At 46.6% G+C, this 23,706-nt stretch overlaps 1 protein-coding gene across 1 annotated transcript in view; it reads left to right on the plus strand.

The window, feature by feature from the left end:
* PSD3 (pleckstrin and Sec7 domain containing 3) overlaps window positions 1–23,706 on the plus strand; it is a 482,251-nt gene that overhangs the window by 198,028 nt on the left and 260,517 nt on the right. Inside the window, exon 5 of the mRNA XM_052661313.1 lies at window positions 23,174–23,218. Within this exon, the coding sequence (XP_052517273.1) occupies window positions 23,174–23,218 (45 nt within the window). The remainder of the gene's footprint in view (window positions 1–23,173; window positions 23,219–23,706) is intronic.

Raw genomic sequence — 23,706 nt, forward strand, 5'->3', positions numbered from 1 at the left:
ACTTCTTCTTTTCAAAGGAGAGAGACATTTTGCTAACTGTTTCACTGGGAAATGTAGATTGAAATTTGTATAACACACACACATACACACGTGCACACACGCTCACACACACGTGCACACACATGCACACAGACACACGTGCACACACACATGCGCATGCACGCAAGCTGCCGTGTGCCCTGCTGCTCCTCCTGGGAGCACCGCCCCCCCGCCCCCCGCCCCGGATCAGTGGAGCCCTGCCTGTGGCTCCGGCTCTTTTCGGGAACCCTGAGGTCCATCTGCCGGAGTTGCCCAGGGTGTGGTGAGGATCCGGATCCGCCCAGGGCTGCCTGGTGTGGAAGCCGTGTTTATCTTGCCTTGAGCTCAGCTTTAGGAAAACAGCTGAGGACACAGCAGCCCGCGTGTGAGCCAGTTTCGCCAGCTTGGTTATGGACGCGGCGCTGAGAGGAAGGGACAGGGCTCAGGTCTCGCAGGACTGCGCGCTGTGTGGCCAGGAGGCTCCCTCCTGTGCTTGGAGGCCGTGCTGCTCACCTGCCGCCCTCTCCCTCTGCCTTCAGGCCTGCTCCATTCGTCCCGGACCTTCTCCCGCCCGCATGTTTCTCCAGCCCCTGTCCCATCTGGCTGAGCGACGGGTGGACGGGGCCTTTGAGTGGCTACTTGCCGTGGCTGTTCTGTGTGTAAGGCCAGCATGACTCTGACCACCCTGGGGAGACCTCCTGACCTGTCCGTGGAGGGAGGCCTCTGCGGTTGTCCCACGTCTGCCGGTGATCCCGGAGCCTTAGGAAGAGCTGTGCTGAGAGGTGGGAGATGTGGGCTCTGGCCCTAGTCCTGTTTACATTCAGAGTCTTAACCTCATTCCGAGGCTTTTATTTACTCTTTGGGAAAATAAGATTAAAGTAATTCACGAAGTGTATTTTCAACTCCAAAAATTCATTACTTGGCTCTGTGTTAGAGTGTTAGTTGCTAAGTAGTGTCTGACTCTTTGCAGCCCCATGGGTCCTCTGTCCATGGAATTCTCCAGGCAAGAATACTGGAGTAGGTAGCCATTCCCTTCTCCAGGGGATCTTCCCAATCCAGGGTTGAACCCAGGTCTCCTGTGTTGCAGGCAGATTCCTTACCAGCTGAGCCACCAGGGAAGCCTTGGCTCTGTGAAATCATACGAATTCTGGCTCCTTAGGTTAGCTCTCTGTGACCAGTTAGGATCTTCTATACAAGAACAGATTGAAAAGCAGTTAGGAGCCTGGAGTTGGAGCAGGTAGAGGAGCTCCTGGGTTGAGCAGCCATGGGTGCCGCTGGCCGGATGGAGGCTGGATGGAGGCAGGTGGCTTGAGAGAACTGGTTTCATTCTCCCACTGTCTGCCTTGGGCTGTTTCCACAGCCTGACATCCTGCCCTGTAGTTCTGTGAAGGCAATAACGACTGGTTACCCTTCGTCAGCCTGAATTGGTTGAGAAGAAGCACTTATTTTGAAACCCAAATTCGCCTCTTCCAGGAAGGCGAATGCAGAGATGGCAGCAGGCTGTAACTCTTTTCTTGGTTGCGTCAGCGGCTGAAGGTTGCGTCAGTGGCTGAAGGTTGCGTCTCCTCCAGCCCTCGTCAGAGGGTCCTTGTCTCTCACCTGAAAGCAGAAGCGGGAGCCCCAGCAGCTGAGGTGAAACCAGGCTGGAGAGGCCCCCGTCCACAGGACCCTCTCCTGACTCTCAGCGTCCGGCGTGCGTGTGTGTGTGTTGCAGGCCTTCCCGACTCTCAGCGTCCGGCGTGCGTGTGTGTGTGTGCGTGTGTGTGTGTGTTGCAGGCCTGTACGCGGGGCCACGTTCCCGCCCTTTAGAGCTGAAGCGGCGTGCAGGGGCCTGTCCCGAGGCTGGGCTTTCTGGTGCCTCTGATTCGCTCTGTGACTCTGGGCATGTCCCTTACTCCTTTCTGAGCTGACCTCGTGTTTCAAATGAGGGAGTTGGGCTAGCAGGGCAGTATTCAGGGCTTGTTCCAGAGCCAGTGTGTGCCAGGAACTTGAGATGCCCCTCTTCATCCGTAGGTCATGGGAGGGGGGCAGCCGAGCGAGGCAGGAGGGAGCAGCCAGCCTGTGCAGACGCCCCACGTCCAGCCTGGAACCCAAGCGGGCAGGGGCTGCCTCCTGACTTTTGTACAGCACAAAGTCCCAGTTACCACAGAGTGCCTTGCAGTGGATGCCTCTGGTCAGTGTGCTGGTTTGGGCATCTATTTATCGAGGCGTCATAGCCTGAGGCGCCCTGTTAGGAGCTGAGCCGCCCAGGAACAGGAGAGGCCTCCCAGTCTGAAAGGTTCCCTCACGGCCATGGCGCCTTTGAACTCTCTGTCCCTTCACAAGGAATGTCTCCGTCCAGGGGTGGCAGAGCCGTTTCTGCACATCCCTCTCATTCTGTTTCTTTGTTTTGCTCTGGACAGAAGCCTCAGGGGCTCTCACCAACTGGCCCTTGTTAAGTGTTCACATTCAGGTTGAAGACCCGCTGGTGCCTTTGAGCCTTGAGGGGAGGTTTAGCAGGAACATCTGTGCTGTTCCAGGGGACCGCCTGCCTTCACTGTCTTGTATTCGATCTGTAAGCCAGCACATGCATTGAATGGCTTATTGAGAATATTTTCTGCTCAGAGGGGATCTGAAAAATCTTCTTTTCTCGTCCATATACATTCAGTCCTACAGGGCACCCTTAGAGATGTTGAATTGCCGTGTTTAAAATACATCCCAGCTTGGTGAGGGATCTGGCTCTTCCCATCCTGGAGAGGCTTTTATTGAGGCTCATCCCACTGACTTCAGTGAGGGGGTTCAGTTCAGTCACTCAGTCGTGTCTGACTCTTTGCAACCCCATGGGCTGCAGTATGCCAGGCCTCCCTGTCCATCACCAACTCCTGGAGTTCACCCAGACTCATGTCCATCGAGTCGGTAATGCCTTCCAACCATCTCATCTGTCGTCCCCTTCTCCTCCTGCCCCCAATCCCTCCCAGCAGGTGTTACAGCTGCTTTTAGTTATCTGTGCTATTGGGCAACAGAGATATAAAGGATTTCTTTATATAGTTTATCTTATTGAAAATGATAGTTTCAGTATTTCCTCCTGTCACAGTCTTAGACAAGGGGATAGTTCGATGTCATCCAAGTTCCTGCCTTCCAACGTTTCCTGGCTGATGTAGCGATGAGGCCTCGGAACTTGCCCCTGTGGGAAAAGCAGGGAGGGGGTCCAGGGAGTCCGGGGAGAGGAGTCCCCCGCTTGCCCCGCGGATGCAGCTGGCAGGGAGCCGATGTGGGGATTCCAGAGCCTGTCCTTGGGGCACTTGTCCCCTAAAACCCTGTCCTGTGAGCCTGGAAGTGGTGGCTGAGGAGAGAGCTGCCACCCTGCTCGAGCCACTGCCTGTGGGACCACAAGCAGGACCGCATCAGTGGTGTGCCCGCCCGAGGAGATGGCAACAGTCCTGGCTCATTCCCACCTGTTGGCCTTTCCTCTCCCGTCCTCGTCAGGATGATGTCTGTCTACATGTGGACGGCATCACTGACTCAGTGGACATGAGTCTGAGCAAACTCCGAGAAATCATGAAGGACAGGGAAGCCTGGTACGCTGCAGTTCATGGGGTTGCAGAGTCAGACGTGACTTAGCCATCGAACAACAACATCAAGGGGTGCCAAGCTCCTAGAAGTACTGTAACCTCCAATCAGGATGGTATTAGTAGAATACGATATTTACTCTTGAGGAAATGTTCTAATTTACTAAATCCTGTATTTTTATCTCATGATTTTTTTCCCTTTTGAACAAACTTACCCACAAGTGAAAACTTTATTTTAAAACAACAAGGTTTTAGAAAATCTAGGCTAGTTTCTGAAATTGTATGACACGCTTTGAGTCTCCCTTGGTTGTACATTGTTAGATTTGAGTGCAAAGTTTTCCCCACCAATTTGGAATGAACTGGGCATTGTAGCTGGTTCTGTATGAAACAGTTGTTTCGGATCCCGACTCTGTAACGACGTCATTTTCTTTATACCCAAAGTAAATGCTGTTCAGGCTAGATTATTTTGGAATTCGACTGCTCTATTTTTCTCCTGATTAAAATCTTCTGTTGCAAAGGAGCTCTGCTAGTTTCCCTTATAAGTTACTGTTTTTGTGCCTCTAACTTTTCTAGTAATAAATCTTATTTTTCCATGAGAAAGCAGCCCGTGCTATTTAAGGTGGAGTAGGGTTTGTGGTTGAAACTGCAAACACATCCAGTGTTCTGTTTTGATTTTCTAACTTCAGAGTGTCTTTTCAGTGGAAGTGATCCAGTCTCAATCGTTACTATCTTCAGCCAAGATAAAGTATACTTTAAGTTGTTTACATGCAAGGCCCTGAAGCAGAGGGAGAAAAAGTGCTAGAGCCCCAGGGAGTCTTTAGTAGAATTTTCAAGTTTCTGAGGGAAGATAGAAGTGTATCCACTTTTAATTTTTTGTGTGGGCATGAAAAAGAATAGTGGAGAGATGGACATGTAGGAAATTCCACCCACCCTAGAAACCTCATGGGCCGGATGTAGGGCCATTCCTTTCCTTTCTTTCTCTGACATCTCTAGATTTCAAGAATAATTATTTGTATTGTTTTCCCCTGTGCATCTTAGCTTAACTCTTAGATGATTATAGATAACTTATATGATTTAAAGTGTATTAGTGCTGGCACCCCACTCCAGTACTCTTGCCTGGAAAATCCCATGGACAGAGGAGCCTGGTGGGCTGCAGTCCATGGGGTCGCTAAGAGTCAGATATGACTGAGCGACTTCCTTTTCACTTTTCACTTTCATGCATTAGAGAAGGAAATGGCAACCCACTCCAGTGTTCTTGCCTGGAGAATCCCAGGGGTGGGGGAGCCTGGTGGGCTGCCGTCTATGGGGTCGCACAGAGTCGGACACGACTGAAGCGACTGAGCAGCAGCAGCAGCAGCAGTGCAAGTCTTTGGGCTTCCCTGGTGGCTCAGATGGTAAAGACTCTGCCTGCAATGTGGGAGACCCAGGTTCGATCCCTGGGTCAGGAAGGTCCCCGGGAGAAGGAAATGGCTACCCACTCCAGTATTCTTGCCTAGAAAATCGCAAAGAATTGGACACAACTGAGCGACTAACACAGTGCAAGTCTAACTGTGATTATATTAACATTTGTAATCCCATCAAGCTAGCTACTGGACCTCTTTTAGGGCCAGAACTACCCTTGCAGTGGGTGGCATTGTGTATAGAGTTAAAAGCCTGGTTCTTTACCTGTGGACTTGTCTTCAGAGCCTAACCTGACCATTTCCTGACAGTGTTACCTTGGGCAAAAAGCCCTCCTTTCTGTCCTTTATGCAGAGGTCACAGCAATACTAACTTCCTGGAGGCATTACCAGGATCAGTTGAGATGATGTTTTGAAGCGCTTGACACAGTGCCCAGAGTTAGGAGGTGTTCTGGAGATGTCAGCCACTGTCAGCGCCTCTGCTGCCACCTCCCTGCCAGGCCCTTCCACAGAGTGTGCACGCCTCTGCTGTAGCATGCCTTTCACACGAACCCCATCACGCCCAGAGCTCAGCTCAGCAACAAGCGGCAGTGCTCCATGCCCGTCCCCTTTCTACTGTTCCGCAAGCTTCCACCCTTTTTTGGCATGCTTCTGTCTGGTGGCTCAGTCGGTAAAGAGTCTGCCTGCAATGTGGGAGACCCGGGTTCAATCCCTGGGTCAGGAAGATCCCCTGGAGAAGGAAAGGGCAACCCACTCCAGGATTCTTGCCTGGAGAACCACCATGGGCGGAGGAGCCTGGTGGGCTACAGTCCATGGGGTCACAAAGAGTCAGACACAGCTGAGTGACTAACACTTTCTGTCAGGGGTCCTAGGTGAGCATGGAGGTTATATTTTAAAGCTGTTATTAGAAGAGGAAAAAGAACTACAGATCCTGAATACAGAATCTCTGCAGTATCCTTCCAGGATGAAGGAACTTAAAAATGCCTCTTGATTGTACGAAGAGAAGAAAAAAGAAATTAAAAGAATGTCTGAGTCTCTTCCTCAGATTTTTTGGTATGGCGATTCTGATTCTTCATCCTGAAAGTTGGCTTATAGAAAATTAACTTTTACTAATGGATTCTTACGGGACTTCCCTTGTGGCACAGTGGTAAAGAATCTGCCCACCAATGTAGGAGACACAGGAGAGGCAGCTTTGAACCCTGGGTTGGGAAGATCCCCTGGAGAAGGAAATGGCGCCCTGCTGCAGTATTCTTGCCTGGAGAATCCCATGGACAGAGGAGGCTGGCAGGCTACGGTCCACGGGGTCACAAAGAGTAGGACACGCCTGAGCACGTGCACATCCTTCTGATGATTTTACAGTTTAGTAACAACTATGGCAGAGACAGAGTCTTCTAGAGAGATGCATTGACAGTGGGGAAGCCAGCCTGCAAACAGCATCTCCTGATAAAAGTTAGACTAACAGGAGCATTCACGGGTCTCTGCTCAAGTTCAGCCCGTGCCTGGCCCCATGCGTCCTGGCAGAAGGGGTCCGTAGAGGAGGGCTTCACTGCCATCGCGCCGTGCCAGCCTTTCTTCAGCACGTGGCCTCTCCTCTGACGTAAGCATTGCTGAAGAGCGCCCGCTGACTGAAGAGCAGCAGCCTGTGATAAGTAAACCGCACCAGTTTTGTGAGCTCTAACCTCATCTTAGCCAAGGAGACGGCTTAGCATTCGACTGTTACTTTAAAAATTTGGTGACATACGAAATTTTAATCAAGTCGGATAAATACTTCAACCCCATATTGTTTGTCTATTTAAAAAATCTTAATAGAAATTCCGTATATAACCTAACAAACTACATGCCTACACATGTATATACATACAAAAGTGCGTGTGTATACACAGATACATCTTTGGCTTTGAATGAATTTCTAAACGGAGATAAAGTCAAACCTCTTGTTTAAATATATATATACAGTGTAATCCGGGCTTCCCTTGTAGCTCAGTTGGTAAAGAACCTGCCTGCAACGTAAGAGACCAGGGTTCAGTTCCTGGGTTGGGAATATCCCCTGGAGAAGGAAATGGCAATCCACTCCAGTATTCTTGCCTGGAGAATCCCATGGACAGGCTACAGTCCATGGGGTCGCGAGAGTGGGACACAACTTAGCGACTAAACCACCAACCTCGTCTTTAAAGAAAATGAAATGAAATACCCAGATGGCTGTGAAAAAGAACCGACAAAAGTTTTTTCCACTTAAGCCCCTGGTGGGAGCATTTTTATGTCAAAAATAAACTACCTCTGCTAGATGGCCTCTAAGCAGATTCTGCAGCCCAGAGGGATTACAGAAAGGTCTGTGCCTTTGGAAACACATGGCCTGGAGCGGGTTGGGTTCACAGGGATTCACACAGCGATGCTGTAGCTGTGGTTTAGGTCCAGGGAGCCCGGGTTGTGGGCTAAACCCTAACTGGGTGATCCTTGGTCTGCCGGCTCAAGACTCCGTGTGTGTCAGCAGTGGACTCTAGGTACTTCCCCCTTTTTAGAGCCTAGGAATTTTCTTAAAATTAATTTTAATTGGAGGCTAATTACTTTACAGTATTGTGGTAGTTTTTGCCATATATTGACATGAATCAGCCATGGGTATACATGTGTCCCCCTCCCAAACCCCCCTCCCTCTTCCCTCCCCGTCCCATCCCTCTGGGTCGTTCCGGTGCACCGGCTTTGAGTGCCCTGTTTCATGCATCGAACTTGGACTGGTCATCTGTTTCACATATGGTAATATACATCAGTTCAGTTCAGTTGCTCAGTCGTGTCTGACTCTTTGTGACCCCATGGACTGCAGCACTCTAGACCTCCCTATCACCAACTCCTGGAGTTCACCCAAACTCATGTCCATTGAGTTGGTGATGCCATCCAACCATCTCATCCTCTGTCATCCCCTTCTCCTCCCGCCTTCAATCTTTCCCAGCATCAGTGTCTTTGCCAGTGAGTTAGCTCTTCGCATCATGTGGCCGAAGTATTGGAGTTTCAGCTTCAGCATCAGTCCTTCCAATGAACATTCAGTACTGATTTCCTTTAGGATGGACTAGTTGGATCTCCTTACTGTCCAAGGGACTCTCAAGAGTCCTCTCCAACACTACAGTTCAAAAGCATCAATTCTTTGGTGCTCAGCTTTCTTTATAGTCCAACTCTCACATCCATACATGACTACTGGAAAAACCATAGCCTTGACTAGATGGACCTTTGTTGGCAAAATAATGTCTCTGCATTTTAATATGCTGTCTAGGTTGGTCATACCTTTCCTTCCAAGGAGTAAGTAATATACACGTTTCAACGCTATTATCTCAATTTTAAGTTCTGGCTAAACTGGGAGAAGGAAGGTGAAGTCCGCCGGGTTGTTGGAAAGAGCAGGGGAGGAGCCCTGTGCTGCCCTTCTGCTCCTGTGAGTAGCAGGCAGCCTTCTTTATCAGATGTACCTGTTCTGCCCCTGTTTTGGTCTCGGGTCCTCTGCTCACAAATAGAGTAGTTCTGATTAAACAAAAGAAAGGACAGGTACCGCTCGTTTTAAGCTTTCAGACTCATTCTTTACCCTCCTACACTGAATCAGGCAGGGCTTTCCTCCTGGTGCTGCGGTTCATTTTGGTAGATGGCCTGCCCTGCTCTTCCTGAGACTTTCTGAGACGAGCAGCAGGCAAGGGTCTCTCAAAAAACGCAAAGAGTCGCGGCCTTCTTCACAGTTGAGTCATCCAGGCGTGACTGGTTGATACCAGCTGGCCGGCTGGAACTCAGAAGAACCCACCCATTCAGCAGCGTCCTTTCTCCCACCCAGTTCAGACGACACCTGTACTGCCTCTCTTCCTCACACCTGGGATCCAGGGAACTCTTTCTCTTTATGGCAAATCAGGACAGTTTCTCCGTGCTGGCGAGTGTTAAGACCCATGTATTTGTGTGCGTGTGTAAATAGACTTCTTTTTTTCCGAACTAAGAGATTACAAAGAACTCTCAGTGTTGTTACTTGGTTGGAACTAGACCTGCTTTGTCAGACGTTTGACTGGGGGTGACACCGAGCTCTGCTCCAGGTGTCACAGCACTCCCAGGGGGCTGCTGTAGTGGATTGGCCTCACAAGAACACCCCATTTCCATGCTGGGCTGTGAGCGTGCACACACACAGGTACCAACAGGCAGGCCATCCAGCTAGTGTGCGTCCTACCTGGCTGCCTTGGGCATGGCCAGGGGTTCACCAGGCCGTTTAGGTAGTAAACCTGATTTTTATCCGACAGAAATCACGAGACTTATTTTACTTTCTGTTCCCTTGTTAGCGTCCTGATTGTTGCTTTGTAAATGTCACACAGTAATCTAGTAACTTTATCAGGCCTAGCAGACTGCTGCGGAATTTTAGAGGTAGAAGGGATATTCATCTCCCCCTCCCCTGCTCCTGCAGAGTTGTGCAGACGAATGAGTGTACTGAAGCCAAGGCAGTGAGAGGTACTTGCCCTGAGCCTCACAGTTAGTGACGAGAGCCGAACAAGATCTCACCTCTCGGCTTCCATACATAGCCGTGCCTCTCACATCTGACCACTGTTGGTGAGTGTGTGTGCAGCAGTGCGCTGGACCACAGGTACCCCCAGGGGGATGGAGCAGTGGGTGGTGTATGGAGCCAGGCCGCCTGGACACACATCCCAGCTCTGCCATTCTGCTCACCTGTGCCCCAGCCACCCCGTCCGACAAGGGGACGTATTAATGATACCTGCTTCGTAGGGTTGTTATGAAGATCAAACGCACCGGTGTGTGTAAACGTCTCAGAACCACGCCTGGGACACTGAAAGTGAATACATCCTGACTGTCGTTTTGGCCTGAATGATTTGAACGGCAGTGGAGAGGAATTACGCAGAGGCCACTATGGCCTAAACACGGAAATGTTTAGCTCAGCCTGGCAGACCAGCGGGGGATCATTTGGTTCATTTAGTGGCAAAATGTACTCCCGCCACCCAGGTCAACTCTGGGAGCCATCGTGCTTGTCACAAGCGTCTTGAGACGTTTTGGCTTAGCCTGCCCTCCAGCAACCCGCTCCGAGTGGGTTACTCAGGAGCGACTGGGGAGCCTGAGGATTCGCTGTCAGCATGAATCTGCGGGAAGTTTTTCAGGCAGAAGGTGGTCCTCACCGAGTTCTTCTGGTCCATTCCCTTGGTAGTGACATTCCTTTGAAATTATGCAGGCTGATTTGTCCACGACCCGGAGGACGAGGGCATCCTCAGTAGGATTCTTCAGGGTCCATGGGATGACTGGTTTCTGCTAAGCTCCAGCCCGTATTTTGTTCCTCAGTGTAATAATGTAAATTACGGTGTGGAGTTGAAGAGCATGTGGGTGGAGAGGGAGAAAAGTTTTATGGAAGGATGGCCCTGCGTTGTCTGTCTGTGTGAATGACGTGGGGGTGAGATAACCGCGCAGCGTTGCTAATAACCAGCAGGTCTGCCCGTCCCCCGCCATAGGCCGTGTGGGCGGCCGGGCCATGTCCCCGCCGTGTTGTGGGTGAGCTCCCCCGGGCTCTGATCTTGCCTTGAGTGAGGTCCTCAGGGACAAGCCCGGCGGTACTTGGGGCTCAGCGTTGAGTCGCTTTACTGTGGGTGCCGCCTCTGAGAGAGGATGTGTTCCAGGACCACTGGAGCTGCAGAACCTCCCCAGGAAGCGGCTTTTGCCTCCGGGTGAGTCGCCCTGGTTCCCGCTCCGTTTGCAGAAGTGGGCCTCCTCGGGTGTTGGCCGGAGCCTGACACCCGCCTTGCCTTTCCGTGCCAAGCGGAGGCGCCACCTTTAAGGGCCCGGAGTTGTGGGAGGAAAAGCAGGCTCGGGGAGTGAGGTGAAGAGGTGACTCTCTGAGAGAGGCCAGGGGACTCTGCCTTTTGACAGAGGCTCTTTAAAAAGGAAACCTCTGCTCTACTGGTTTTGGTCTTTTTTTTCCTCTCTCTTTCGTGCTTAAGAAAATATTTTCCCTCAAAAGTACAGTTAGACTTGCGTATGAAAGTTCAGGGAGAGAACGTATTTGGACTCGGGGTGTCTTTTCTGTTTATGCCCTCATAAAATGACAGTGTCAGAAATTGATGGATTAAGCTTCGGGATTTGTGTTTCTTCTCCTGGTGAGAAGGTTGTTGAGAGAGCTGAGTGCAGGAAGTGGTGTTTTGAGATTTAGTTCCCTTTTCAAGGACCTCTCCCTTCTGTTTGTTTTAAAGTGGGTTTTCAGTTTTCCATTTCTATGATAAGGCCATTTCCTCTGGGTCATTTGTAGAATATTCAGAGACAGATTGAAATTGCTGAAAAACAAACAGGGCCTAGCATCGAAACATTTTTGAAATGCAGTGAACTGAAATAGGTTGTCAGCCACTGAAAGCTTACATTTGTTTTACTGAACATTATCATTAAAAAAAAAAAAAGTTGAACTTTGGCTTGCACATAAAGTTTCCCCAAGTCTTTAGTTTTTCTTTTTTTTAAATAAAGAGGCCAGGACATGTTTATCGAATAATGATGTTTAGACTTAACATCCAGAAGTGCTTATGGAGAACATAGGAACTAAGGAAGGGAAGGCCAGACCATTTCCTTTCCAGGAAATCCACGTTCTCTCACTTGTTCAGAATGGTTCGACAATGCAGACCCTTAGATCATTTTTCACACTTAATGTTTCTCAGTCTTACCATGAAGCCGTAGCTCTGTGTGACATCAGATCTGAAGCCCTAATATTATTTGCAAAAGATTGTTTTAGAAATGAAAGCCCTGCTCAGGGCTGCCAGGCGATTCCAGGTGTGAGCTTTGTCAGATGGTATTACAGGATTAACTAGCTGGGCTATATGATTCATCTGACACACGAGCCAACTTAAACCCATTCATAATTGTGCTCCTTATCAGAGAGACAGGAGAGCTTCGTCTAAACACGACAGGCCCGGAAAGGAGTCCTCTCTTGTGTCTCTCCCAGAGTGACTCTCCCACCCCAGCAGCCGCCTGTCTGCCCAGGCACGGCGCATGTCTGCAGACGGAGCCAGCTGTGGATCTGATTAGGATAGAGAAGAGTCATCACTGCTGTTAAGCAACGTGGAGGATTACTTGAAAACCTCAGAGCATACCAGGGCCCTTTTAGTCTCATTTCATTTACGTTTGTGGTCTTCTGCAAGTTAATAAGAGCCAGGAACAGTGACACTTTGATAAACCAACTAAGTGGTATGACTTAAAAAGCTTCACTGAATCCTAGTTACCTATGAAATGACACCCTTGGGACAGAGATGGAAGACACAGTCAATTTCTTTTAGAGGCCATTCTGATTTTCATTGAAATTGCTCTATTCCTCTTGAGGTCTGCGTATGCATAGGTATGTTTATTTCACCTGGGTGATGTTTTAGGTGACATTTATGTAGAAACATTTGAGCAGCTTATTGAAATATGGTGTCATGGTGTTAAGATGTTTTGAGCAAACTTGTCTCCCACAGAGCAGCGGTGTCTCGCTGGAGCGCTGGTCCCCGGTCCAGTGAGGGCCCAGGAACTTGCTCGTGGCTGATTCAAGAGCGCCTCACGATTTCTAGCTTCTGCTTTCCGGATCTTGGTTCTTGTGTGTTGCATGCTAGCCACTGGGCTTCTAAGATTTTATGCACTACGGGTGTCACTGCTGTCCGGGCCTCTGGTTTCAGTTTCTGAGTGTCTTTCTTCATTCCCGCCTGGTAGGTCTCTATTCTCTACCTTTCTCTCTTTTTGAACGTGTTGCTAAAAGCCTTACGTCAGATCAAACCAGAAACTAAGAACTTGATCTGAAACTAAGACCTGGAGTTGACCCTTGAACAGCAATGGTTTTTTTCCCACTGAATATGTTCTGCAGCACGAGATGTCCTGCAGTTGAACCCACGAGCGTGGAACCATGGGTACGGAGGGCTGACTATAAAGGTTATATGCGGATTTTTGACTGCTCGGAGGATTGGCACCCCTAACCTTCATGTTGTTCAAGGGTCAACTGTGTATTAAAAAAGTCACATCCACTTAAAGAGGAGTCTGATTATAGAAAGAAAAACATACTCATTTAAAGACAATTTGAAAAGCACAAAGAAGTAAATAATCCAGGAATGATCACCTAAACCTCAGTTACTGTTGCCGTTTGGTATCTGCATTTTCAACCTGTGTGTGTGTGAGAGAGCGCGTTCAGGCACAGACAGGGAACGTATCAGGTTTCTTTAAAGGAGTGCCTCCCAAAGGCTGGAGCAGACGCTACTGGTGGCACATGAAATAGTTTAGGAAATATGTGAATGAGCATGTTTTGGCAATGGTTCTGTATTCTAATACGTATTATAAAATGATAACAACACATCAGACTTATGATTCTATGGTAACAGTGCCTCTGGATGACCTTCAGGAGTAGGGGATCCTCAGCCCCTCTTCAGCAAAACACCTCATTCATTAGGTGATTTTACCGGGTCTTCGGTATCCAGCACATCAGCAAACTGGTCAGCTCTGCCTTCAAAATATGTTCGTAATTCACCTCTTCCCCACTCCAAAGGCCACCAGGAGTCAAGTGACCCAGGTCCCCATGGTTTATGTCCTTTTAACCAGTGTCCCAGGTCAGTCTTCTGTTGATCTGATGGTTTCCCATCTCAGAGTAAGAGCCCGAGTCCTTACCCGGCCGGAAAGCCCCTGCACGATCTGCCTCGTCTCTGCCGCCCCCCAGCAGTGATCTCGGGACCCCCAGCCCCACCCGCCTTGCCCCCCTGCTCTGTCGCGCTGGCCTCTGCCCGTCTTCAAACACGCCGAGCCTGCTCCCACCTCGAGCCCTTTGCTATTCTATGGAATAGCCCTGCTGTTCTGTCCCCCTGGATGCTCATCCCCAGGCCCTCCGCAGCCAGCCCCCAGCCTCAGGTCTGCAGAGGCGCCTTTCCAGCGCTTGCTGTTGTTGTTCAGCCCCTGCTGTTCTGTCCCCCTGGATGCTCATCCCCAGGCCCTCCGCAGCCAGCCCCCAGCCTCAGGTCTGCAGAGGCGCCTTTCCAGCGCTTGCTGTTGTTGTTCAGCCCCTGCTGTTCTGTCTCCCTGGATGCTCATCCCCAGGCCCTCCGCAGCCAGCCCCCAGCCTCAGGTCTGCAGAGGCGCCTTTCCAGCGCTTGCTGTTGTTGTTCAGCCCCTGCTGTTCTGTCTCCCTGGATGCTCATCCCCAGGCCCTCCGCAGCCAGCCCCCAGCCTCAGGTCTGCAGAGGCGCCTTTCCAGCGCTTGCTGTTGTTGTTCAGCCCCTGCTGTTCTGTCTCCCTGGATGCTCATCCCCAGGCCCTCTGCAGCCAGCCCCCAGGTTCAGGTCTGCAGAGGAGCCTTTCCAGCATTTTGCTCTTGTTCAGTCACTTAGTCGTGTCCTGCTCTTTGTGACCCAATGGACTTTGGCCACCTGATGCGAAGAACCGACTCATTTGAAAAGACCCTGATGCTGGGAAAGATTGAAGGCAGGAGGAGAAGGAGGTGACAGAGATGGTTGGATGGCATCACCAACTCAATGGACATGAATTTGAGTAGGCTCTGGGAGTTGGTGATGGACAGGGAGGCCTGGCATGCTGCAGTCCATGGTGTCGCAAAGAGTCGGACATGACTGAGCGACTGAACTGAAGTGGACTGCCACCTGCCAGGCTTCCCTGTCCTTCACCATCTCCCAGAGCATGTTCAAACTCATGTCCATTGTGTTGGTGATGCCGTCCAACCATCTCATCCTGTCGTCCCCTTCTCCTCCTGCCTTCAATCTTTCCCAGCATCAGGGTCTTTTCCAATGAGTTGGCTCTTCCCATCAGGTGGCCAACATATTGAAGCTTCTAGTGTTTACCTTCTTCAGAATTCTAACTTCTCCCCTCACAAAGCCACAGGCTCCTTTTGCCTGTTTTATTTTTCTCCCTAATCATGTCATTAATATGATTATCTTATTATTGTCCCGCTACTAAAATAGAAGCTCTGCCAGGCCAGAGATTTTTTTTTTATTATTATTATTTTAGTCATTACTGAATCTATAGCACAGAGAATAGCTCCTAGGCATACAGTAGGCACTCAATAAAAACTTGTTAAAAGAATAGCTGAAATCCTCTAGACCCAGTGATCGAACCCCCGTTTCTTATGTCTCCTGCATTGGCAGGTGAGTTCTTTACCACTAACACCACCTGGGAAGCCCTGAAATAAAGGTAATGGGCTGACTTAATGAGCAATATTGAGTGAATCAGTACCTATAGTACAGGGGTATGCAAAAGCTGTGAAAGTGATGAATGAATAATGTTTGAGAAACACTGATTTAAATAGTTTCTGAGTCTGTTTATTTTCATTATAGATAGCACTGCAGTAAATATCCTTTAGTAACTTTCTTGTATATATTTGTGATTATTTCCTTACAATAAATAGTTAAAAGTTTATTTACTTCTTCACGGGATCTCCGTAATTTTAAGGCTTACTGAAGCTAGAAGTCTTACCAGTTTACATCCCTCTGCAACCTGTGAGTGCCTGTATTTCTTCCTAACCTTGCTGTGCACCATCTCAGTGCCTTTTTGCCTTTGCCAGTTTGATAGCTGAGAAAACTGAGTGCCTGAAGTGCTTCATTGTTAACTTATATATATGAGCATTTCCCCACATGTTTAATTTTGATCTTTTTGTCCTTTGTTGTGACTTGCTTGCTCTTGTCTGTTTGAGCTTGCTCTGATTGCAGGGGATTGAAAACCTACATGCACTGGTTTTATTGAATGGATGTCACAGGCGCTCAAGTTCACGTCCAAGGACAGGCAGGCCTCAGAGACAAGAACGGGGGGGTCTGCTTCCTGGCATATCCGCTCTCCTGCTTTTCCTTGCCCGCTGGGTTTCCCTCTTCTCCAGGCCTCTTCCCTTCCATAACCGTGTCCCACCTGGCTCTGGTCTGCTGTGTCCCTCAGTTGAGATGCCCGCCATCCTCCAGGTGCCATGGGCACCTGAGGCCCCATTTTCCAGGAGTGAGCAGGCGGTTGGCTCTGCTTCACTGTGAGGTCACTTCTGGTCCATCCAGCTGAGATTAGGATGGGAGGTTGAGGCCCTTGGGGCCTGCTCTGTCCAGGGGACGGGGATGAAGCAGCTTTTCTAGGAAGGATGTAGTGACTCGAATGTTCAGTAACACGTCTTTTGACCAGTTTTTCATATGATGTGTTCATCTTTCTCTAACGGGTGCAGAGAAGTCCATTCACATGAAGACTGGTTTTGCCTTTTGTCTCGTGACTGTTTTTCTCTCCAGTTACCATTTTAATTTTGCTTGATATTTTTGCCATGTAATTAAGCCAGTCATTTAAATCATGATTTTTTTGCTCCTGTAAAGTTTAGAAATATCGTCTCTATGGGGAAGCTATATTTTCAGTTATGCTTCCTTCTAGTTCTCTTTGGTTTTATTTTTTTATGTGCCCCTTGAATAACATTAAATTTTAAGGGAATTTGAGAGAGAAATGGCATCTTTGCCTAATTCATTCTAGGAGGATAGTGTTTATTTAGTATTCTTTCAGCAACAGTTTTATAGTTTGCTTTATTCTAGTCCTGAACATTTCTTAAGTTTATGCCTAGATACTTTATAAGTTTTATTCTTATTTTGAGTAGAATTTTTCTCAACATGCTTTCTAACTTGTCCTTCATAGTTTATTAAAGCTGTTGTTTTTGTATTTTTGTTATTGACCACATTACCAGTTCTAATAACTTTTTTACTGAATACTTCTGAGCCTTGTATGTAGACAGTTAGAACATCTGCAAAGAATAATTTTTGCTTTTTTCTGTCTCTTCTTTTTTTCTCATTTTATTGTGGTGGATCTTTTCGAAAGAGGAAGATGGTGATTATAATGGAATGCAGGGCCTGTCTCACACTGCTGGGATTGTTAGGAATAATCGTTCTGATTAGATAGTCAGAATATTTGGGAACATAGAGTTAAATGGAACTAGTGGAAAACTGGTCTTTATCCAAAATGTTATCTCTACTGGTTCGTCTTGGAGCCCGAATGTTTCACTTGTTACTCCCTTTCTGACCAAACCATTGCTTCCAGGAAGTTCCTGTTAAGATGCCCATGTGACCCCTCCCATTAACACATTAAACTTGCTAGTATAGCAAATCACTGACGTGCTAGTGTAGTGGGTCATCGAGGTGGTTCTCTGACTCTCTGGGAATTGATACATACTAGTCTACCATTACGGAGAACGGGACCTAGACATGTTTAGGTGGTGATGGCAGCCTGGGCCCCTGCAGTTAGCAGTTGCTTACTTGTAGCTTTATCTTTTTTACTCTCTGTTCTGTGCCCCTCCTGCTTCTACCCCATAAACTCAGCCACGCTGAACTTCGTTTTTCTTTGATGTGTTTTATTCTCTTACTTTGAGCTTTCTTGTTCTTACCCCGACAGTTAGAATCCTTGTCCTCAGGGTCAACTTAAATGTCACTTTCCCCAGGATTCTGATTTCCGTAGAGGAGCTTATGGTCCTGCCATGTGCTCTGGATGTACCCTGTATTTTCTTTGAAATGACATTATTATAATTGCTTTTAAAAGTAATCTCTCTTAAAAATTGTTACAGCTATTCAACTATAACCTCAAATTGCGGTGCTAGAGAGCGTGTCTCCCTTACCGATCGTTGTGTCTGACACCTAAGTAGTTGCTCAATAAATGCGTCTGAAATTAATGATGGACAGGGGAATGGAGGACAGTGAGCCGGGGTGAGAATGCAGGGAGCTGCCTTGATGAGCGGAAGTGGTAGCAGGAGGGAGTCAGAGGAGCTGGAAGGGAAGGCGCACAATGTATGCCTGTGCCAGAAACGCTTAGTTTAATCTGGATCTGAACGTGTATAGAACTGAAAGGAAGGCCTGCCTCCTGTTACTGAACTCGAACAGAGTTTTGAGGGATTTGAAAGGCAGTTTCATACATGTGTACCCTTGGACACAGAGAAAAATACAAGCCTATACTTTATGCTCTTACCCTTTAATTTCTTTGCTTTCAGGGTTGAAGTAGTAGAGCCACTAGGAAATTTTTACAGCATCTAAACTGGCATACTGGCTCGTAAAGTTTACAACCGCACCTACAATAAAGACCATGGTTAAAAAGCTAGAGTGAAAAAAGGCAGGAGGAGGAAGGAAGAGGAGTCTGTACCAAAAAAAATAGTACTGGGTGCTTTTCCACTGGCGAAAGAAAGTTTGCTTTTGTGAGCCTGGATACTACCAGTGTATAAACATATTTCCATTAGTGAAGAATTATCATACCGTTTCATTGTTTCTCAAGTTAGAGTACACTTGCATTCCTGTAGTACTGTTTTCATATTATCCTTCTGTTATAAATTATGAACTGTGAACTCAGAGCTGAATGTAAATAGAAGACCAAAAATATTTTCATTATTATTTTGTCTCATTTATTAATCTATGTATTTCTGAGGAAAACTGCTCCTTGACATATGTTAAAATGAGGGTTGAACTTTGGGTGTTAATACTTGGAGTGTTAAAAACAAACCTGTGGCAGTTGAGCTGTGTGTAAGATTACCACATGACTAATAAATTAAGGTTGAGGTGCTAATTTTGGCAGGTTGGGTTGTGCTGATGCTCTCTTCAAGTTTAGAGCAATCTGGCCATTTTTCATCCCCTTGAGTCTTCCTCTGCCCCCTGCCCAAGTCCTCACACTCCTGCCATTTTCCTTGCTCCCTGCAAGACGACAGGGGGTTCTTGCCCCCCTGCAACTCGCTGTGCGTCCCCTCTGCCGGGAGAGCCTTGCTGTCATCACTGCCCGCCTGGCGCGCGCCTCCTTTCGGTTTAGGATTGTGCGGGAGGTCATCTGCTACCTGCTGGAGTGCTGAGGGCTGTGTGATTTGTCTTGTTTGTAGTTGCCTCCACAGGGTTTGTCTGCGCTAACCTAGACATTAAAGCCCTTGGTCTTGGGAGCTGTGCTTTGCTCCTTACTCTCTTTATATACATTTTACCTATGGTGAAGTCTGCGTGCTCAGTTATTGATTTCAGGGAGGGACTTTTGTAGGTGGTTAGGCATCTTTGTCCTGTCAAGCCTCTGCTCTTTATTTGTTTAATTGCCGGATGGTTGGTTGACAGTGTTGTTTAGCTTCTGGTGTACAGCAGAGAGATTCCTTTTTACATATATACATATGTATTCTTTCTCAGGTTATTTTCCATTATAGGTTATTACAAGATATTGAATATAGTTCCCTGTGCTATGCACTGGCCCTTATTGTTTATGTTATACACGGTAGTGTACATCTCCTAGTTCCAAACTCCTAATTTATCCCTCCTGCCTTTCCCTTTGGTTCTCTAGGTCTGTGAGTCTATTTCTGTTCTGTTAAATAAGTTCATTTGTATCAGTTTTTAGATTCCACATATAACTGATAACATGACATAGGTCTTTTTCTGACTGACTTCACTTAGTATAATTAACCTCTGGGTCCATCCATGTGGCTGCAAATGGCATTTTTCCATTCTTTTTATGGCTGAATGATGTTCCGCTGTATATACGTAACACATCTTCTTTATCTGTTTTCCTCTTGATGTACATTGAGGTGCTTCCATGTCTTGGTTGCTGTGAATAGAGCTACTATGAACATTGGGTTGCATGTTTTTGGATTATGGTTTTCTCTAAAAATGTGCCCAGGAGAAAGATTGCTGAATCATATGCTAACTCAGTTGTTGTTTTTTTTTTTAGGAATCTCTTTACTGTTCTCTGTAGCGGCTGCACCAGTTTGCATTCCCACCAACAGTGTTGGAGGCTTGCCATTCCCCCACACCCTCTGGAGCATTTGTTATCTGTAGTCTTTTTGATGATGGCCATTCTGCCTGGTGTGAGGTGATACTTCACTGTAGTTTTGATTTGCATTTCTCTAGTAATTAGCAATGTTGACCATCTTTTCGTGTGCCTGTTGGCCATCTGTATGTCTTCTTTGGAGAAATGTCTATTTAGGTCTTTTGCCCATTTTTTTTTGATTGGGTTGCTTTTTTGATATTGAGCTGTTATGATATGCTTATATATTTTGGAGATTAATCCTTTGTTGGTTACGTAATTTGCAAATATTTTCTCCATTATGTAGATTCTTTTCAATTTGTTGATGCTTTCCCTTGCTGGGCAAAAGCTTGTAGGTCTGATTAGGTGCTATTTATTTGTGTTTATATTTCTTTGTGTTGGAAGACTAACCTAAGAGAACATTGGTATGATTTATGTCAGAGAATGTTTTGCCTATGTCCTCTTCTGGGCATTTTATGGTGTCATGTCTCATATTTAAGTCTTTAAGCCATTTTAAGTTTATTTTTATGGTACGTGGTGTGAGGGAGTGTTCTAGTTTCAGTGATTTACGTGAGTTGTCCAGCCTCTGCAGCACCACTTGCTGAAGAGACTTAACCTTTTCTGTATTGAATACTCTTGCCTCCTTTGTTGAAGATTAACTGATCATGGGTATGTGGATTTATTTCTGTACTGTCTCTACCGTCCCATTGATCCACCGGCAGTGCCAGTTGTTGCTGTTGTTATTTAGTCCCTAAGGTGCATCTGACTCTTTTGTGACCCCGTGGGCGATGGCCTGACGGGCTCCTTCTGTCCATGGGATTTCCCAGGCAAGAATACTGGAGCGGGTTGCCAGTTCCTTCTGCAGGGGATCTTCCTGACCCAGGGATTGAACCCATGTCCCCCGTGTTGGCAGGCAGATTCTTTAGCACGGAGCCAGCAGGAAAGCCCAGCACCACCGTGCCTTGGTTACTGTAGCTCTGTAGAACTGTCTTAAGTCTGGGAGGGCTGTGCCTCCAGTGTTGTTCTTTTTCCTCAGGATTGCTTTGGAAATTCTGGGACTTTTATGGTCCCATAGAAATTTTAGGATTTCTTGTTCCAGTTCTATGGAAAATATCATGGGTAATTTGATAGGGATCATATTACATCTATAGATTGCTTTTGGTAGTGTGGCCATTTTAACAATATTCTTGCAATCCAAGAGCATGGGTTATCTTTCTGTTTCTTTGAATAATTGTTAATTTCTTTCATTAGTATTTTACAGTTTTCAGCATATAAGTGTTTCACCTCCTTGGTGAGGTTTATTCCGAAGTACTTTATTTTTCTGATGGAATTTTGAAGTGGATTGTTGTACTTTCTCCTTCTGACTTTTCAGTGTTAGTGTAAAGAAATACAATAGATTTCTGTGTGTTATTCTTCTATCCTGCTACCTTACTGAATTTTTAAAATCAGTTTTAATCATTTTTGTGGAGTTTTTAGTGAAGTCTTTAGGGTTTTCTATATGCAGTATCATGCCTGCCAGGGCAGGAAAAGCAAGAGACACAGGTTCAACCCCAGGATCAGGAAGATCCCCTGGAGTAGGACATGGCAACCCATTCCAGTATTCTTGCCTGGAAAATTCCATGGACAGAAGAGCCTGGCAGGCTAAAGTGCATGGGTTGCAAAGATTCGAACCTGACTGATTACACAGAAACTGTATCGTCATCTGCATATAATGACAATTTTACTTCTTCCCTTCCAATTTGGATACTTCTGTTTCTTTTTCTTGTCTGATTGCTGTGGCTAGGACTTCTAATACTATGTTGAAAGCAAGTGGGTAGAGTAGGCATCCTTGTTTTCATCCATATTTTAGTGGGAAGCTTTTCAGCATTGAGTATTGTGTTGGTTGTGGGTTTGTCATAAATAGCTTTTTATAATGCTGAGATATATACCCACATAGACAAGAGTTTTTATCATGAATGCATGTTGAATTTTATCAAGTGCTTTTTCAGTGTCTATTGAGCTGATCATGTGATTTTTATCTTTTTTGTTGATATGATTGATGCAATGTATCACATTGAGTGATCTGTAAATGCTGAACCATCCTTGGGACCCTGGAATGATTCCAGCTTGACCATGGTGGATTGTCAGGTTCAGTTCGATACTTTCGCATACTCACGTGGAAAGAGAGTGACTCTTGGTCCTTGCTTGTTGCAAGTCTTGGTTAAAGAGCTGGTGCTGGACTGGGGTAGCCAAGGGCACACTGTGGTTGACTGCTGCTCGGGCCTGGGGTCGGTTTGTCTCTCTCAGGCGTCCATATTCACAGTCAGGTGTGTGGTGAACAAAACCTTATGGTTCTCCTTTTTTTTTTTTTTTGTGAACTGCTGCCTTCAAACACCACAGCTTTCTTTGGCACATTTATCATGGATGATGAAGTGTGTGCTTTTAGGCATTGGTACTTGGACCCTAGATTTATTCTGGGGAATTGTGAGGAGCTTTTCCCCTATTTTATAAAGCTAAGGATTCTGGAAAAGAGGAACCCCTGAAATCTTCTTAAAAATTTAACAGTAAATTCTGTTTTTGAATGCCTGGTTTTTTAAGGCAGGTATTATGATCTTCATTATTTGCAGATGTGGAAACAGAGCCTTGCTGGGGCTGAGACCTGAGTCTAGGTCTTTTGGAGATTCCAGACCCATAAGTTTTTTCCTTAATGGCTTTGCCTTTCAGTTTTATTCAAGGTTTATATGGGTACAATGGATTGTTTGCTGTGGAAAATTCTTTAGGACTGAAGACAGGTCTTGGTTCAATTCCAGTTTTATATATAAGTATCTTTGTGTCTTTGGGAAAGTCATTTAGTCTCTCTCAGCCTCACTTTTTTTTTTTCTCTATAAAATTGATATGTAATGGTTTCCCAGCCTTATCCTCAGTTATTAGGAGACATTTTGAACATGGGTGTGTGCACCATCTGTGACTGTTAAGGGAGAGGGCAGGTATCCTCATTTGTAATAATGAGCTCTCCCCAAACTTTGGCATGTGCTAAGTGGTATCAACAGGAATTACTTCTGCAGGTCTTTTGGTTGCTATGAAGTGACTAGCATGTGACAGCACTGTGACAAGGTGCAGAAACGTCAGCTCTTGGGTGACTCGGAGCTGGGGGCATTGTAGCAAATTGCAGAGTTTAGAAACTCGCATAGTGACAGGACCAAAAAGCTGGGCTGATCTCCAGTAGGGCAGGACCTTTAACACCTCTGGTGGGTAAAGGGGAGGGGAGAAGTCACACCTTTGCTGTTATTGCTACCTGACTGGTGTTTTCTTTTTTTAAATGGTTGGGGTAAAGATCTTTTGAGAGGACTGGCGAGACTGACTCAAAGTATATTTAGGTTTTATTTTACCAGCCCTAGTTTTAAGGATAGGAATTCAAAATGTGAAAGTAAAACTGCCCAGGTGATTTGGCTATAGTCGAAAGACAAATTTTAAAATGAATTGTAAGAGTGGTGCCAAAGGGCATTTTCTTTTCTGCAGACCTCAACGGAAGGAGTCTATCGTCCGAATGGATGCCCCAGACTGGTAGGTTGGTTGGTTGGTTTTTCCTTTTAGGCTTCTTGGGAATTTTTTCTGGCTCTTGGCTTAGTCTTTCTTTTTTTTGTCCTCTTCCCCTCCCTCCTTTCACCTTCTCTCCCTCTTTCCTGCCTCTTGTTTTGTTTTTTTTTTTCACTACTTTATAAAACCAGAATAATATTACTTATCATATCCGTCAGAAACAAAACTAAAGAATAAAGTGAAATAAAACTTCATAGAGCTGAGTGACTGGGTTGAATGATCATCTTGGAGTGAGTGTATATGCTGAGATAGGAGCCAAGAGGTGCCAGGACTCAGAAGAAGGGTGGGTGACCACATGTTCTTGTTCTGTAAACTTTAAAATATCTGAACTTGGTCATCTGACATGTGTTTCTTTTTACTTTAGAAAAAAGACAGGATCTTTACAGAGTCAGTGTACTAGGGAGGACTGTATATATTCTCTTTCTCTGGTGAATTTCATTCTGAAATGGCTGTGT

Source organism: Budorcas taxicolor, chromosome 24, assembly GCF_023091745.1.
Source record: "Budorcas taxicolor isolate Tak-1 chromosome 24, Takin1.1, whole genome shotgun sequence".
NCBI lineage: Eukaryota > Metazoa > Chordata > Mammalia > Artiodactyla > Bovidae > Budorcas > Budorcas taxicolor.